General features: G+C 41.5%; 1 protein-coding gene across 4 annotated transcripts in view; it reads left to right on the forward strand.

The window, feature by feature from the left end:
* Positions 1-17,789, forward strand: part of SMYD3 (SET and MYND domain containing 3) — a 440,712-nt gene extending 422,923 nt beyond the window's left edge. For all 4 annotated transcript variants that reach the window (XM_075043152.1, XM_075043153.1, XM_075043155.1 and 1 more), the window contains 2 exons: positions 9,928-10,036; positions 17,072-17,789. In XM_075043152.1, coding sequence (XP_074899253.1) covers positions 9,928-10,036; positions 17,072-17,173 — 211 coding nt within the window. In that variant the 3' untranslated portion in view covers positions 17,174-17,789. The remainder of the gene's footprint in view (positions 1-9,927; positions 10,037-17,071) is intronic.
* Positions 17,790-19,220: the final 1,431 nt, after the last annotated feature.

Here is a 19,220-nt window from a genome sequence, read left to right on the forward strand (position 1 = left end):
GAGTTTACTCAGGGAACAACAATGGCACAAGTTATCACAAAGCAAAAAGGACCATCTTGCTAATTGAATGTAGAGTAAATTCCCTTCTGTATTCACTTAGCTTCACTATTAGCTATGGACATGGTACACTGCACTTCCAAAATAAAAGTGGTGCTCAAGGAGCATCCTCACATCAGAGGTGACACAAAACAATTGAAGAGGAAGACCCATAGTACTTTAGAAGGGGGAACTAGAGGGCCATCCCCTCAAAGATTTAGGGAAAATTGTGAAGCGAGAAAAAAGTGAAAGGAATGGAAAATGCTGTAAAAAAAAACCAGTGTAGATTTGCTAAAAATGGATCGTGCAAGACTGTATTTTTGGTAAGACAATATAATCTAAATGAAGGAAAATACCACAGAGCTAAGCTTCAGTGAAGAATGTCATGGAGTATTACAGAGTTACTGTCATTCTGGTTGGTCATTTGCACAAAAAAATGATAAGGTGGATAAGAAACTGGGTAAGAAAGAGGCAGGTTTGGGGACATACCAAAAAAGAGGGAGATTCCTATGAGTCCTTTCACAGTCTTCCACCTGTTCTAAACTGGAAGTTCCTTGTTTGGAAATAGCAGACAGGGAAGAAGATCTGGTGATCACAGGGTGACTGTAACATGCCAAATGACGTAGTCATGGAAGAAGAAAATATAAACCTGGACTTGGTTCTTCATTTGCTTTTTGATCAAAAACCAGCTGCACCTTGAGGTAGTGGATTGATGGTTCAGCTAGCGTCTGAGTGAGACAGAACACCTTTTTAGTTGTTCTGAACCTGCCAGCTGCTGGTTTTGTCTTATATCTTCTGGGTATTACAAGAGACAGTGATCATTCCTCATTTGCCTTTTCCACGCTACCAGTGATTTTGTATATCCATCAACAAGTCCTTCCACAATCATTTCTTTTGCAGGCTTGTCCTGGTCTATTTATTTACTCCTTCATTGCACTGCCTCTAACTGTCCTCATCACCCCGTCTATACCTTTCTACTCAAGTCTTTTGAGAAGACAGGATCAGAATTGCATGCAATACCCAAGATGTAGGGGCAGTATGTATTTTTGCAGCACTTGTCTGTTTTCTTTGCCTAAAAATATCCTAATATTTATTTTGCTTTTTTGACCATAATGTTCACACAGCTAATGTTTTCACAGAAATATCCATTATAACTGCAAGATCTATTTCCCAAATTATACAGGTTACTTCAGAACCCATCGCTGTATGTATAATTGCCTACTAAACCACTGATCTATGTGTACAAAAAAATAATAAAAATTACAATAACTCTCTAGTCCCCAGAAGTGGAAAGTGACAGAAATCCAGCCAAAGAACATGGTGCTTTGATTCTTTCCTGACCCACAGCTGTCCTGAGAAAAATGACTATGTGTCTCTAGGTTTCAGCCAACCTGTCTGAAATTGGTATTTGTAATCACCTCTCTAAAAGAGAGGGATTCGTTGCACTGCACCTGACAGTTTCTCTGAAGGACTATCTGGAGATGGGATAGAAAAGGAAACAAGGACATTTGATACTATTGCTTAAACCAGTGATCTAACTCACATGCTATCAGTCTTTTGTATTACAACAGACTTCTGAGGTGATCTGAGATACTGGTGAGTGGAGAGAAGACATTTTGCACTGAAGATGTCAATACCACCAGCTGTGTCCTTCCTTGTACAGTTTGTGCTTGCACACACACACGCACACTCGTACGACCTTTCTGAAGTTTACTGACACTAGCAGCAATTAGATGTGTGTTGCTCTGATACTGGGGGGACTCGTATCATAGCAGAGGGAATCAATTGGAGGAAAGTGCAACTCACATATAAGGGATCCAGCAGTGCTTTTCATTTTCCTGTCACTCTCTGGTTCTGTGGCTGAAGAAGAGACATCATGCAGTCCTGTGATCTGCTTTAAGAAAACTGGAGTCTAAACTTGCATTGCTTGTATCTGCAGCCAGTCCTGTAGTTGTATTTTCAGCAGTATGAGATAACAGAAGGCGGGCCAATTTTCTTAACAACAGCAGCTAGTCCTAGGTGTGCTGCTGGAGCAGAAGGTGACACCAAGGTCTTTGTCACAAATTACAGTGTCTCTAGAGTACATTTACCTTCTGTATTTTACTTCTCTTCCCATGCGTGTTCTCTTTAACTAGCCTTCCCATTCTTCCTTTGCTGTCTTTCCTGCACTTCTTGTGTTTTCTGGCATTCTTCCAACATACTCTGTATGGCTTTTAAAATCTTTTTATAAATCTTCCAAACTAAACTGCTGACCTTAATCTCTTACTCTTCTGGTTATGCAAGGACTGAGACAGTATGTTCCTATCTGCACCAACAGTCCATCCTACCATCTTTAGCTGTAAAGATGGTGAACTCATGACAAAAAAAACCAAGAGCTACAAGATGTTTTGAAGATCAGCCAGGACACAGGGACAATCTATATAAAATCTTTTCCTACTTCAATTCCAGATAGAGCACTCTTTCTTTGCTTAACATCTCTTAACACCAGAAGAAGACAGAACATTTGAAGTGGACAGTTCAAACAGACAGTGTCAGCATTTGAAGTGGATGAGTTAGATTGTGAGCCAAGATGAAAATTGCAGTTTATACCACTTCATCATTTGATCGAAGTTATCATTCAAATCTTGGCAGAGCCAACATCTGGGACAATATTCATTTCAACGTGACATAAATTATCACCATAAGGAATACGGCAGAATGATCAGCAGTCAGAGAGAAATGGTTTCTGAGATGAATAGCTAACATTTCTTGAGAATTCAGTCAATTAAGAAGTGTGATTGCTTATTTGATCACATCAGTTAAATTACTGAAATAAATACTAATGGAGCAGTATGAGATACAGATGTAATGAAAAATATTTTGAGCCATAATTTCACAGATATAAATCCTGAACTGTTTCCAGAGGCAGTTGTTTTACTGAAATAACAGAATATTTCTTGAGTGAGGACAGAATGAAAAAAAAAAAAACAAACAGAAAAATAAATCAGCAGTCCAGCACAAATGTTTCTAAACTAAGGTTACTGTCTCTACATTTCATTTGCAAAATACAGCAAGCCTGCTAAGCCTATAAAACAATATTTACCTTCATTTGGATTGGCAGAGCTAGGCAGGTAGACAAGACAGCACAGGCACAAGAACCAGGCTCTGCATGAACCAAAAAACATTCTAAAGTTACAATGACATCTAGGTTCAACTCGGCTTTCCCAGAAATTTTTCTCTTGTAACATTGGACAAACCAGTTCATTTGCCTGGGCCTCCATGTCTTATCTGTGCAGAACAAAGGCTGTCATGCCGTGCTTTTTAGTACTTAGTATGATGAGGCTCATACATGAGTTGTGGTCGTTGCTGAAAATTTCAATATTGGGGATACCGAGAGTTTTGGCAATACAGCAATAATACAGATAGAGAGCACATGTAAATTAGACTGCAAAAATGTCCAGCCAGGATATATTATAAGAGTATGGAGACTTCCAAATGAACTCCGATCGGAGCTGTTAGATCTACACATCTACTGATATCAGGCCCCAGCTGGCTCAGAAAATGATGCCGACTTCCTGCTGTTATTCGGCTAAGCCAGAAGAAGAGTAAGTCTCTTAGGGGTAATTAATAGTTTTATGTAATGGTAAGAGAAAGTAACTTTTCCTGCTTTAGTTTGTAAGAGATTTTCTAGCATGAAACTTCTACTAATGCTTTAGGGATGTGCACTAGCAGTTACCTCCAGGAAAACTTCCCTGCTAGTGCTGAGGAGCCGATCCCAAAATCCAAGTGAGAGAGGTCAAATCTGGGAAAAATTAGAAAAGACTGATGCCAGCATTAAACTGCTCACTGATGCTTTGATCCTCTCCATGAGACACTGTGATGAGGAGATAAAATGGACAATAAACATTTCAGGGCAGCTGGACTATATGAGGTCTGCCACAGGTAAAGGATTTAGTCACTCCAAAAATGACATGGCTGCTGCAGAAGGTATAAGGGGAGTTGTAAGGTACTGAACTGATTTAAATTTATCTGGTCATCCATGATAAATCCGAAGTTGTTAAGAGAAGAAACGAAAGAGAGGGAGAAAGAGAAAGAAAGAGAAGCCAGAAAGAATAACAGGCTAAAACCATTATTATTCCAAGAAAAAAAAACATTATTAACATGGAAGCCAGGTCAGTATTCTTTTGGAAGACTTTCACAGGGATCCCTAAAGATTATACACAGGTTAATATAGATATATTGCCCTTAGAAATTTTACAGTTCCAACTAGACTTCTAATATTTAGCTTGCAAAACAGAGTCACTTAGTCCAGTATCAATAACACGTTCCCAATTCCTTCCAAAATAACCTTGTAACCTTGTTCCATCCCAGGCAAAACTCTTGCACAGGGCTTGTGCTTATTAAAAAAATACTATTGTTGAGCAAATAATGTATAAAGCTGCTTAACATTATTTTCTATAAATAGAGCATTGCTTGTTAAGCACTATTTCAGCCTCAAATTGCTGGTTTCGGAGCAGGAATTGCTAAGTGAAATTCTATGTAGGAGGTCGGGCTGAACAGCTGCAGCACCTTTGGCATTAAGATCTGTAAGCTCCTAAATAAGCACAGATAGTTTACCTGTCTTCTGTTCCTGAGGCATATGATTACTTGAACTATTCATAAAATAACTGGTTCCTCCCTGGAAATGTTGATAGATACCAAATGTTTCATACCTTTTAGCACAAATAATAATTTGTCCTTAAAATTGTCCTAAAAATGTTTCTCATAATTCCCATATTTAGAACCCATTGATCATCCCAGCCAGGGAGTAGAAATAATAGCAGGCAAATTAGATGACCAGTCTCACATCACTGAATAATGAAAAAACAAATAACTGGACAACATAAAAATAATTCCTAGGCTCCAGTTCAGTGAACAGCTTTAATGAATATACTCAAATACTAAGCAGTTCAGAAATCAAGAATGAGTCAGAGAAAGAAGAGAAGGTTGAACTTACTGGGTGCTATATTTGTGGTGAACACTTCCACAAATATAGTGAGTACGTTTCTGTTATGAGGCTGATGCTGTCCCCTTTGCATTCTGCTCACCACCTTTGCTGAAGCCTGGGAGCCTCTTCTTAAATCCTCCTCTGTTGCTGGGGCTCCTAAAATTGCTTTATGTCTTTTATGCTGTCATATTTACTTGCACTAAAAGGTACTGCAAACCAATTTACGGTTATGTATAGCATCACTTTTTACATGTCACCATATCAAAGAGCCTTGTAACATTTCCATTTTAAACCCTTATTTCAGGTTTTATAAATCCTCCCTGCTTCTAATTACATCAGGCTGAAGACAACAGTGTAAATGTTAACCCCACAGACTGATTTACAAGAAACGGTAGGCGTCTATTTATTTTAAAATATGAGGCATCAGAAAAGGCAGTGATTTTGCATAGTCTCTTTTTTTAATACTAGGCTTTGATTCACAAGAGAACACAAAAGCTCTGATTATTTACCCTGTAATGGGAAATAAGTTGAGTGAAATTAAGGAACTACAGTATTAAGAAATAGAAGGAACTGGCTAAGATTTGTCAAGGGTTGTCTTTTTTACATGAGAATACAAGGGATTGCTTGGAGAGATTGAGAGCTAATATATAGAATGAAGAAAAATAATTTTTTCTTTATAAAGTATATGATCACTGTCTGCTCTGGGGGTTATCAAGGCAAACCTCGTGGCTGAATTACAAATAGGAGCTATCAATTTCATGCTGTATTAGAAGCAGCTATTGCTTTAAAAAGTATGAGCCATATCTTTGCCTAGTGAAAGTTGGTGTCCTTGTATTTTGTGAATGAAATGCAGGAACTGCTGGTGCCTGGACCAGTGAAACACTGGTGCAGGCTACTTGGAGACTAGGAAATAGCTTTTGTTTCAAGTTTTGAATAGTAAGCTAGGCAGTGACTTCTTTGCCTCACTGTTCACCTGTGAGATCCCCCAGGCACATCCAAGAATAAGGGTTGAGCCAGGGATTACTTGAGAGAGTGTGAACCCTCCAAACCCATCAGACCCAATGGCTACCTCCAGCAAAGGCATTGAGAAAGCTGGCCAGCTTGCTCACTATTACCTTTGCAAGATTGAGAAGATCAGGGAGTTGACATCCAAGTTAGGGTGCTACAGTCCAGGTGAGTAGAGAGCTAGATAGGTAAAAAATTGGTTGGGTGGTGGGGGGTGAGAGGACATGGCTGTTGGGTGGTACCCTGTTTGGATGCCAGTAACAGTGGGGTACCGCAGGGGTCTGTCCTGGGACTCATCCTGTTTCACTTCTTTATCAATGACCAGGAGGAGGCAACAGAAGGCACTTCTGTGGAGTTTGCAGATGTCACCAAACTGGGGGGGGGGCAGTTGATAGGCAGGAGGGCAGGCTGGAGGGACAGGCCAGCATGGATGCTGTCAGTCATAGATGGGAACGAAGCTGTGCTGCCTTACATAAGCAGAAGATGTGATACAAAACGTACAGATCTTTCTCAGCCTCCTCCAGTTCTCTTGTTTACAGTGCAGCTTTACTTGTTAGTTGTTGTATTCTGTTCAATCTCTCTTTGCAAGTGAACTACTGGGCATTGACCAGTGCCAAGGGCCAGGAAACATCACTCCACAGACCTATCTTTATTTCAGCTTTCAGTATGTTACTGTTTCCCTTCCTGTCCCTCAGGCCCCAGTAAATCTCATAAAATCCTTTTCAGATTGAAATCCTATTCTTCCCAAGCTGTAACGTGTTTTACAGCATGTATTTCTCTATAGTTGTCTTAGTCTCTTGTTGACAGTCTTTAGGTACCAGTTCCTTGGCTGGTAAACATCTTCCTTATTCTTAAATTTATCCACTTTTTGTTTTGTTCAGAGCAATGCTTGGGGATAATAAATTGGCTCACAAATACCTGACACTGCTTCTTAGTTCCTTCTGCCATGCCAGTTTTTCGTCATACTGAATCCTAGAGGTGCCTGGAAGAAGCCAGCAGCATTTTTCCCACTTACATGTCTCCCAGAAGAGCTGCAAGCTGTCTGGATTTCTCTAGTAAAGTCACTCAATGGATGTGCTTCCACAAAAGGTGTTCCAATCATTTAATAGATTTATTCCAGAACATGATAATAAACAGTTGTTTCAAATGTCAATTTTAAGGCTTGCAAAATGTAACTATGTACATGCATAAGATCAGAGCATAAATCAGCTCAGTAAAACAACTTTGTAAATATTTATGAGCACAGGGCTCTTTGTCTCACACTTATTCCTTCTGTGTCCTCATCTTAAATTTTCACTTGCTTTAGTTTATGGCTGGTAGTGTGGGCCAAGTACCTGACATTGCTAAATTGCCGCCTGTCTTCTTTGGTATCGCGTATACCACAGCCCTAAATCTTTATTGACTGCAGATGAATGTATGATCTATAGAAAGAAACCTGTTTGCATGGAGGGGCAGATTCTGAATTCTGATGGACCCACGTGAAGTTTAGCAAGTGCCACATTGCTGAACTAAAGCATAGCCTGGATTTGTCTATGTGAGCTGCCATCCCTGCAGTGGCTGCAGGCAAGGCAGGACCCAAGTTCTCTGTGTTGGTGTTTTGGATGGGGCTGGTTATTCAGGAGTAGAGGACAAGGAGAGACATTCAAAAGATGGTTGAAAGTATGAAAGGTAAGGGAGTGGACTGAGCGAGATGTGAAGAGGCTGTGAAGGAGCAGTGGTAAAAGAATCAGACCTGTCAGGATACAGTGGAGACAGTCTAGTGGGGACTGCAAAGATGAGTTATCATCTCATGCCAAAGTCTTTGCCTCCCTGGCTCCTTCTCCTGTGGCCGTGATCCTTGCCCCAGGCATCCTGGTATTTCAGTGCCCCAGAGGAGAGGGAATGACCTTTTTACTCCTTCCTTTGCAGCAGTCACAGGGGAGGGCAGAAGTACGCAATTGTATAGGCATTATTTTTTTGCAATTTTTACAAAGTTGTGCATGAGCTCACTATTCCCATTTGTGCTGTGTTAGCACTGAAATTTCTATTACTCTTCACTAAAAATCTCCGACTTAGTTGCATTTTCTCCTTATTTAACTAGTAGTAGATAGCACCATGTTAATTGATAATATAACTAGAAGCAAAATCTAAAAATAAACCTACTGATAATTTTCCAGTGTTTGTTTAACGAGATCCTTGAAGTTCCTGAGTGGTCAGTTTGGACTAAGTGCTATTGTTTTTCTTCTCTCTTCTCTGCTGGCTCTCCAGCGTTTTTGAATGCAACCCACAAGGGGTCTGAACAAGTGGTGCTTGTGGCAATTCGGGATGGATTATTCTCATTGAGGCGTTGATTTCTGTTGCTTCGTGAGAGGCTTTGACAGATCAAGAGCTGTTGCTCCTGAGATCCTGCCAGGCATGCGTCCCATGTGTTTGTGTATGTCTTCACTGAAACTGCATGGGATCAGCAGAAAAGGGGTGTGAAAATATTTTCCATGATATTTACACATCTGTATTTGAGATTTGTAAGGACAGCCAGATACACTGCCATTTAAACAATTACTTGTATTTAATTGTGTTTGCATTTTCATTAGTGAAAAATAATGGAGAAAGATAACTCATTCATTTGCATGCACACTTAGCAGAGGATTCCTATACATTGTGCAAATTTACATCGTTTAACGTCTTAGCATACATTTAATCATACTTATGCAGATTTAAGTGTCTTTCTGACTGCAATCATTCATTAGCAATTCCCATGAAGACCTATGATCATAGGTTGGCATAAACACACAAAAAAATTCTTCAAAGAATAGATTTTGGGAAGCTTGTCTGCTCTTCTTCCTGCCGTTGTGACAAATTTTGTATTTTTTTAGACACTTCTCAAGCACACTGCTGGTGTACTTGAGGAAATAAAATGCTGTTTGATCAAATAGGACATTTGTCTTTGGTGAGTCATGCTTAAGGCTTTTATTCTTTCATTTGTGTAGTTAGTCAAAAAAGATCTAAGATCTTTTGCAGGTGACTTGACTTAACTTCCAGGTGTGTCCCTTCACCTCATGTTTCCTACTGGCCAGTTCCAGGCAAGTCATGTCCACAGCTTTCTGCAGCCCCCAGGTTGCTCTTCCGAGATACCGTGCTCTCCACATCCAGGACACAGGGCTGGGGTAAGATTCAGGTGTTGTGAGCCAAGGGCCAGCAGGATTTGGAAATGCAGAGTGACCACCATGAAAGCATGGACTTTTCAAGAACATCCTGAGAGGAACTAATGATGACATTGCTCTCCATCTACTTCCTAGAAAAGAAGAGAGCATAGTTCTTTTTTTATTAACTCCAGTGAGATTGATGGAAAACCTCTGCTTCTGTGAAATTAATTGAGTAAGAACAGAATGTGTATCCTCATGCTAGCAAACACCTTGCCTACATGCACAAGCCAAGCCAAGATTTTTCCTTGAACATGCAGCACGAGTTCTTTCTGCAACAGGGACCAGCAAGCAAACCCTCAGAAACAGTAGCCTCAATGTTACATACCTGTTTTCCCTGCAGTCCCTCTCCTTCATCTTGGAGGATCCAGGACTGGGTTCCCTGCTGAAGCTTCCTCTTAAAATTATACCTCTCCAGAGACCTGAAATTGTGAATGACCTCTGTTTGCAACACTAAGTACAGTAAATGCTATTATATTATCCAACAGTAACGAATTAAATAATCCCATTCCCGTCACTTTCTAACAGGATAATGTTAAAGGCATTCCTCTGAGATGGAGAGTAATAATTTGCTAATTCCCCTCAGTATTTCATGCTTCTCAGTAGTGCAGCTAATTTTCTCTGAGTACCTTATTAACATTCACAATGACTTTGCAGTCCCACCCTAATAGCTCTCCGCAGAGGCAATGACTGTGAAGGTGAGAGCTGACAGTGACACATTTTCCTCCTTTTCCTCTGCAGACTCTATTATCCTGGTTTCCATCCACTGAGGGCTGTCCAGCTGATGCGAGTGGGCAAACTGCAGTACAGTCAAGACATGTTTCCTCAAGCGCTGGAGACCTTGAAACAGGTCAGTATTGTGAACTGTTTCTTCTCTGTCCCCCTCCCTCACTTCCCCTGAACCTGCTGTGCCCCCCCCCCCGACTGTACCTTATGCCTTTGGATACTCCTCACTGCTTTTTCCATCAGAGGTGTTTCCCCAGGCTGCAGCTGAGTGTGGTGATGGGTCACTGTTGCTCAGCATTTCAGGCACTGACTTCCTCCAGTATCAGTCACCGCTAATTACAGTTCGATAGCTCAGAGGTGCCTGAATGAAAAATTACTATTAGAGCTGAAGAGACAAAAATACCTCAGTGCCTCATACTCTCCTTCTCACCGTAGCAAAGTGAATCTGGGAGCACTGAAAGTACAAGAACAGGAGCAGAGCTGCAGTTTCTACGCTCCTTATTCCCTGTCAGGGAACTGTGATTTCAGATTGGAGAACTTTGCCTTTAATGCTTGTATTTTATTGTGAGCCACACTCAAATCAACAGGTGTGCTTCTTGATCCCTCCTGTTTCTATATCTTTCATCATCCTTCTCTTCTTTGATCAGGTTTTGCAGCTTGTGCTTTGCTAGTTACATTTCAGCTTTAAGCCATCCTTCTTGTACCTGAGCTGACTTTTATATTCATTTCCTCCTACCCCAGGCTCTTATTTGTGCTGCCATTATATTGCTGTTAGTATCATCTTAAATATATTGAAGAATCCCCTTCCATGTGCAACATGTCCTCAGGATGTAGGTTCTCACTTGCTTCCCATCTCAAGCCCTCAATCACTGCTAGAGTGTTTTTTGCCCCCTTGAAGATGTGCTGCCTCCAGTTCCCCTCAAATCGGTCTTATGCTTATTCCCTTGTATTATTGATTGTCCTGTGGTCAGCTTGGCCTGAAGACAGTCTGAGCTCTGTGCGATTCCCACTCTTGTCTCTCAGCCCACCGCCAGTGCCTGATGCAGCCTCCTCATTGCTTTTGCTGGGTGCTGCAGAAAGCCACCCAGCCCAGCTACTTGGCTGTTGCTGCTGGGCAGGAGAGGGCCCCAGTGCTGGCACCAGTGTTGGAAAGAAGAGCAGAGGTTAGCTGTATGTCCCCTTTGTTTAATGTCCATACTATAGGAAGAGCTAGTCTTGTGGCAAAGAGTTAGGGCAGCTGCTTGGGATAGAAGGGGATGGGTGTCTGCTGGGGAGTGGGGGGAAGAAGTGGTTTTTACTCCTGCCTGGAACTCCTATAAGATTAGTATCAGCCATGACTCTCTAGATAACTTCGTATTTTGTACTTACTTTTTTCAACCCCCATATCTATTTGGTTTTAACATCTGATTAATTATGCAAGCTGAATAACTGATAATTTCCACATGTTGAAATAATAAATTAGTATTTAATATGATGCCAGTCTTACTAAGTCTTGGTAAGTTAAATCTTCACTTGATATATTTAACTTAAATTATGGCCAATTCTGACCATTAAAAAGCAGATTCTATTTTCCATGCACTATTCAGAAGTAAGTCATATGTCTGTCATGTGCCAGGTAATCTGCTCTGCTATTTCCCCCATAATATTTATAATTTCCAAACATTCAGGCTTTCCTTTTTAGCAGGTGGAGTGAGACTTCAGTCAGAGGAGCTTCTATTTTCATTGATACTGCTGCAATATATCAACAGGCATTCTTCTAATTGCATTTCTAATATGATACTGCATTAAATTAAACTGGAGTGAATTCCCCTAGAAACATCTGAATGCTGCTCATCAGTGAAGATGGAAGTTGTGGTGGGGTTTCGTATGTTTTTAGTGAAGAAGTTGCCCATTGCAAGCCAGATTGCTACTGTATTATCCTTTGAATGCTGAGCAATGCCTAACACAGAAACCTTTTTTCAAGGTTTCTGTGATCTCCTCTTTCCCTGAAAAGGGACAATAAGGTGCTGCTTACCATTCTATGCCATACCTCAGTGCATCTCTAACTGTGGTCTCCAAGCCCTTAGTGGTCCACAAGGACACAGCTTTACAGCTGAAATGCAGAACCATTTACAATCTAATCCTGTTGCAGTTTTGCCTATTCCCTGTTCAGCGTCCCCCTTTTCACCCACGTGCATGAGACAGGGAGAGACTGAACTCCCACTCTCTGGGAGCACAGCTGAGAGGAGGAAAAGCTTCTTGTCATCCTCTTTCTCCATGCAACTTGTAAGCATAGGACACAACGCTGCTTTGGATGAGATCTGAAACTGATTCCCTTCATTGCTGTCTACACTGGAACAAATTAGAGCAAGATATAATTCCCAGTTCGTTGCAAGTAAAGGATGCGATTCCTAGTATAACTCAGATACTGTCCTAGAGTTATATGAGAACACAGTTCAGCCCTTTGTGATTAGATGTGTCAACAGAGCGTGCCACACGCTCAGAGCAGAAACGCGATTACCTTCTCTGCTTCATTACTCTCCTTAATACACTCTGACACTGAATAGCACCCTGTTGGAGCCCTCGTCAGACTAATTTCAGCGTGGCATTAAGGAGAAGGATGTGGAAGGTGCAGAGGAATTGAGATCTGAGTGAAATTCACCTCACTCATATAAATCCTGTTTAATCAGGCACAGCCTCAGAGCTGCTGGAGATTGACAGCCTCTCTGCATCAGATGCGCAGCCTGTTAAGACCAGTAGATCTTCATACACAGCCCTGCAGCCCAGCCCTTACTGCTGCCCTCTGTGCCACCCAAAAAGGAATCACTATCATAACCATCTTACTCAGTGCCCTTTGGGTTTAGCTCTCTGCCCTGCACCCCCAAAGAAGGCTTAAATAATATGGAGGGCTTTATGTTACCTATTAAAATGAAATCACCCCCTAAAAGTATATTAGGCCCTGCAGAACCTCATTTGCCAGGTTTTGGAAACAGAATTGTTACAGAGAGGCAATACTCTATTTCTGGAATAAAACCTGAAGGTAGCCCTTAGTTTATTGTACAACCAATGTATCATTTTTAAATGTATGTACATATATATATGAAAGATGTATATATGAAAGATGTAATGATGGGAGGACAAATGGAATTATAGATCAGGAAAACCTTTGTCAGCAAAAGACCATAGCTGGACCCCCATCTGACAAACCTAATTTAAAGATCCTGGAATGACTGTAAAAAGCAGCAATAACAAAAGTTGCAACAAGCTGTCTTGTGAACAGAGAAGTTTCTCGACTGGGAAGCAGCACTCCTGCAGGAGCCCAGGATGGGACAGCGTCTCTGGAGATCATGGGAGCCCCTAGCAAGTGTATAGATTTGCCCTGAGGTGCGCTCATTAGCATAAATATTTGTTAGGTGTCATTCATTACCTTCACAGCACTGTAAGCTCACCTCTTTGGTTGCCCATAACCTGAGTGGAGCTGGACTCGGTTTGGGAGGACAGGCAGGGTGAAGAGGAAGGCTTGGATTCAAGGCGATGACTTAGTTTCCAAGCATCGTCTCCTGGAAGCGAGCCGGTGAGTGCTGCAGCGCCTTGTCTCGGCTGCTGCTCCATCCTGTGGGCCGTGGTGGTGGCGGAGGTGGCTGCCTGTCCCCATGCACTTCCTTGAGCAGGGGCAGTGGTGCCCAGCCACTGAGCGATAGCTGGTGGGGATGGGGACGAGCAGGCAGGAGGATGCACACATGTATGACACTGACCTGCCAGTTTCCCCTGCAGACCCTGCACTTGGCTGGCACGGTCGCAGGAGCACCTTTGTCCTCCCATGAGCTGATGAGCGTGGCTGTCTTGTCTCATGAAGGCCTGCAATAGGTACAATATTGTCTCCCTTCTTAACTGTATCCCTGGTGTGGAGGCAAAAAGCACAGGAACTGGGGTAACATGCCCCCGCCAGGTTTCACAGCAGCACTGAAGAAATCCCCTTTCTCTAGGTGCGTGCTTCAAATGCTGAATTGTTTACCAGCTGTGGTTGATAGTAACTATGATAGTTTTTGGTTTTCCTATGCCTGCTTTAACAAGTGTCCCCTTCAATCCATAGAGATGGAAAACCACAGATACTCCCTCTGAAATGCTGGCCTTCACTTCATGCCAGTTTGGCACGTGGCCATTTGCTTTCTGCTTTCCCTGTGATGGAGCGGTGCCGTCCTGCATCTGCACACAGCTCCCTGCAGCTGTGGTGATGGGCATCTGTCGTGGTTTAACCCCAGCCAGCAACTAAGCACCACGCAGCCGCTCACTCGCTTCCCCCACCCAGTGGGATGGGGGAGAGAATCTGAAAAATTCTTGACTTAGTCTAAACATTACTTGGCAACAACTGAAAACACCAGTGTGTTATCAACATTCTTCTCATACTGAATTGAGGACATAGCACTGTACCAGCTACTAGGAAGAAAATAAACTCTATCCCAGCTGAAACCAGGACAGCATTCCGTCCCATCCCCATGCAAATCAGGCACAAACGACTGTGCTGCATTTCATTTGCATTCATGGAGTAACAACCATACCACTAATCTAATAGGTTTTATACTCTTCAGGGAGACAGTATGTGGTTGATGACACTGTGGCCTTTGTTGCTGTTTTGTGATTACTATAGTTTTTCATAATTAGATTTGTTCTTTTAGCTGAGAGGAAGACCACACGGACCACAAGACTCTGCTCAGCCTTGACTTTGCTGATTAGCTGGGCGATTTGGGAGAGCAGGGGAATGTTGAGAGAGCCTGCATATTCCTGCTTCTGCCCAGTAAAACAATTCCTTGCTTGGGAGGTGAAATTATCCCATTTTGCACTGACCTTTGAAAAAACAACTACATAACTTGATGCTGGTTTAATTCGGGGATTACAGAAGTCATTGCTATTCTAACTTCAATGCAACTGGTTCTGACTCCTGCTGCAGCATGTGAGACAGTGCATTGCATGAAAATGATTTTTTCTCTGAGGAAACAAAAGGATAAAGACTGGGTGTACTTATCTGCTATACTGAGGAAAGAAAGGAAATGGAAAGGAAATGTTAGAAGTGAGAGAGAACTCAGCAATGGTAGCATTATCTCAAGATCAGGTTTGATATTAAGGATTTTTGCCTTTTAATGGAGGCATATCCATATGGACGTCTCTGGCCCTGCATCAGGGTGTCCAGGTCCATCACTCCCTGCCTGACCTCTGTCCTGTAGTTGAACCAAAGATCAAGGTCAGCTGCCCTTGGGACTGATCTGGGACTGCGACTCAGATGTATCCAAATGCACAGCTCTTAGCACGGGTCATTCACAATAAATCCAGCAGCTTTCTTGGCCAGGGCATGCTAACACTGTGCACCAAGTGTATCTGGATCCATGGCCAATTAACCTGGCCACTGTGCTCTAGGGTGATCCTGTCCTTTCTAGTTAGCCTGGGCGCAGCTATGTGTTGCTGCACTGCAACATGCACAGGATCCCACCTGCAGCTGTCCTGCTCTGCACTGTGCAGGGATTCCAATACCATGCAAGTGTTCATCTTTCTCCATCCCACTGTCTCAGCCAGGGAAGGACTAGCTCTTATTCTTGCTTTTTACACTACCTTTTCAATTATTTATTTTTTGTAAAAAAAGCTCTTGTACAGCTTAATACCTCACACTCTACTATGCTGAAATACTTCTATGATCTATTCTTTACAACATTTCCTCAATATGTTAAATTAGGAAAAGCAGAACACGAAGAACAGTTTAGGTAGTCTTTTCAGGGAGTATAATTATGACTTACTTGCAAACATTTTGCAAAAACATGACCAGCTTTGTATTTCTGCTAAAATAGAAATATGCAAAAAATCAGGATTTCTGATTTTATTTCACATTTCTTGGGCATTTCTAATGGTGATGAAAGCATTTCCATTGTTCTGTTTAACCGGGTGTTTTATCATTTAGTAGTAGGGCATTGTGGTAGCTCAGAATATATTTGACTCTTTTTAGAGCTCCTTGCATACTCTGATTTGTTTTGACTGCTATTTCAACTTGTTCTTTCAAGCTTTTGCTGCCTTCCTCTTCTTTTAAGAATTAGCTAATTTGAAGCAAAAATAAACTGTGCTAGAATTTTCATATGCTTGCCAGTCTCTAGAATTTGGAAGTAGGCTTTCCGTCATTCCACCAAAGAATATATTTATTTTTATGTTTATCTTTCCAATTTAAATGAGGCCCCTTCCTCAACATTTGTTTCCAAAAAGTTCCTTTTTCTGCAATCCAAAGCTGATTTAGCTGATTTTTTTCAGCTGACTGGACCAGGAACCCATTGAAACACAGGCTGCATTTAGTTTTTTACAATTCCTCATTTTGGGGTGAGGAAAAATCTCTGATGTCTTTTCTCCTACCAGTGCACTTCTAGCTCACTTGTTCTTTCTTCAGAATTGCTGAATCCATTTCCATCTGGTACTTCTCTCCTTGCACAAGGAATTTAATAGAAAGAAGCATAAATGTCATATGAAAAGTGATGATCTAAACATGAGCTGGGCAAAGAGCATTTCAGACATATCTGTGGCAGGGAATCAGCAACACTACAGGCAATATCAGCAAGCGTAAATTGGCCTAGCAATAGAAGATGACAAACACACAGAGAAAATAATCCCTGGCAAAAGCAGCAAAGACCCATTCCCCTGCATGCCTTTTTAGAGTGAAACTATTAGTGTACTGATTTGTTTGATGCTATGCATAGTTTCTCCTGATACAGTTAAGGTGCTTTATTCCATTGGTTAAGCGTTAATCCCTTTCTATTTACAGGACTGAGGCTACTAACATCATGACCATCACAGTCTTTTAAATAACATATCAAAACCTTGGGTGCAGCAGTTGACCACTCTTAAAAGGGTCTTCATGACTCAGTGCAAAAAATATCTTCCTCAATTATTCCAAACATCCATCTGTGCAATATATTTGTGGACTTTAACACCTAAGAATAATGCGTTGTCAGTGCCTCCTCCTTTGTCAGGGACAAATCATTATACACTTTGGGATGCTTCACTTCTATTTCTACTATGCCATGCATTCAAGCCCCCAGCTGCCACCCACTTGAAGACCAGTACTTATATCCCTTCCCCACTGCAAGGACCAACCCCTTCTCATGGTCTGCACAATGACTAACATGTCCCTTTCTGTTCTCTCCTCAAGGCCTATAATATTATGAAGGTGACCCATGGGACAGATCACAGCCTGATGCAAGCCTTGGTGGAGATAAAGGAACAGTGTGAGGCCATCATGAGAATACAGTGAAGATAACTTCTAGTCTGGAAATCAAAATATTCAAGGAAAAAGGAAATCAAATGCTTTTTATTGCATTGGGAAGCTTCTCGATGATTTTGGTGTCTTTTCATTAGGACCTACTTGCTTTACAAAAACGTTTAGTATTTATTAGTTTTGCTGTATAATTTGAATTGACTTGATGTTTGAGAGAATATCTGCAATTTTCAGAGGGTTTTTTTTCCTACCAAACAATCTAATTGACAATACCTAATTATCAATTTACAACACCTAATTTAATTGATAATAAGTATTAGGAAATGCATACAGAGTCTTCAACTGTTACAAAGTGATATAATTCCATTGATATCAGCAGTCAATTTTTTGTACCAGTTTTTGCCAGCAATTAAGGATCTCATGTCAGACACATTATAAGCAGAGAGAATATATTTTTTCCTTTTGCCTTGCCCTTAGGTATGGTTTCCAAAAGCCTGATCCAGTGCTCTGACATCAAATAAGTTTCCCAATGTTCTAAATGAGATTTTCCTCCTCCCCAGTATATCTGCAGGGCTCTGTCCCTCTTCTTCTTGCATTTTGTATGTTATAATATTGAATATTAAAATGGATTGAATAAAAAATTTAATCAAAAGTATATCTATGTGGAAATTCCTTACTCTGTTTTCTCCCCATTTTTACTGCTTCAAGAGTTTCTCACTTCATATTAGTTTTAAAAAGAGAGATTTGGACCTGTGAGCTCACTGGTGTGGTTTCTAGACCTTTCTGAGCCTGTGGGGTTTGGATTTCACTTCCCCAAAGAGTGAACCTCTGAGACCTACAGATGAGCACTGAATTAGGAGGTTATCCCTGGGGGAGAGGATGTCTTGGAAAGCACAGGCGCCCAATTTCCCCACGCTCATCAGCAAGAAAGTTGTTCTTGCCAAAGCTGCTGACTTCCATTTTTAATGCAGAAACAAATGTCAACAAAAGCCAAATATTTATGAGGAACATTGAAACCTAAATAATTTAATGCCTTTGGAAGTATCACTTCAGGTGTGTCACTCCTCTCTAACAATTTATTGCTGCTACTCCAGCCATGACTGTTATTTCATTAATCCATCGTTGTTGTAAAGTCAGGCTTTTTTCACACCAGTAACTTGACACCATTAATTATTATGAGATGAGAACACATTTAAAAAGAAAATGAACACTCTGGGCGTAATTTACAGCCACAGCACATGAATGCCAACGCTGAGGAAGATATCTCCTTTCAAGGCGTTTGAATTTGTTCCAGCGTATGGAGCGTTCACTTGCCCGGCAGTAATATGCAAGCAATAACCTATGAAATGCAGTGCATTTCTGGAGTACGTAGCATGGCTTGGTGCCAGAGGCCAAGTCATATCAGCCACCCAAGAAGTGCAATAATCCTCGCAGAAATTCACTGCTTGGTTGGGTCTTCTTGCTATTACGAAAAGGAAATTATCTGGGGGGGAAGGTCAGACCTTTGCATTTATTGGGATTTTTGACAAAGTAATGGCATCACTGATAGACATTCAGAAAATGTGAGGGGTACCCAGTCTTCAAGAGCTATTTTCTGGTTTTAAAGGGCCACACGCATATTAGAATTTAGAATCTTTTTTGCATAAAGATGATGCTTACGTTATCTCATGATTACATATCTAATAGTAAGATTTGCAAGTGGAAGGGACTTCAGAATGTAAGGTAAGATGATGCATTAGTTTATGCAGCATATACCGGGAGATGGCCCGCCAGATCGCGTGTACGCAGACACATCTGTATGTAGGAACTGCAGCACTGTTTTCTGGGGCTTCTGGTACGAGGACACCTCAACTCTCCAAGCACAATAGCAGGGAAAGGTGGGCGCTAGGGGAGGGGCAGGCCTGCCCGGTGCCTGTCAGATGGTGTCCGATGAGAGAGGCCACATTACATCAAGCTGAGGGATCTACCTACACTGGTATTTTCTCTCCAGCAGTGGTCTATAGCAGATGCTTAGGGAAAATGTACAAGTGAAACAGTTCAACGACTCTCTGTCGGGAAATGGAGAAAGAGTGTGCTACGTTGG

This window comes from Buteo buteo, chromosome 12 (assembly GCF_964188355.1).
Source record: "Buteo buteo chromosome 12, bButBut1.hap1.1, whole genome shotgun sequence".
Taxonomy (NCBI): Eukaryota; Metazoa; Chordata; class Aves; order Accipitriformes; family Accipitridae; genus Buteo; species Buteo buteo.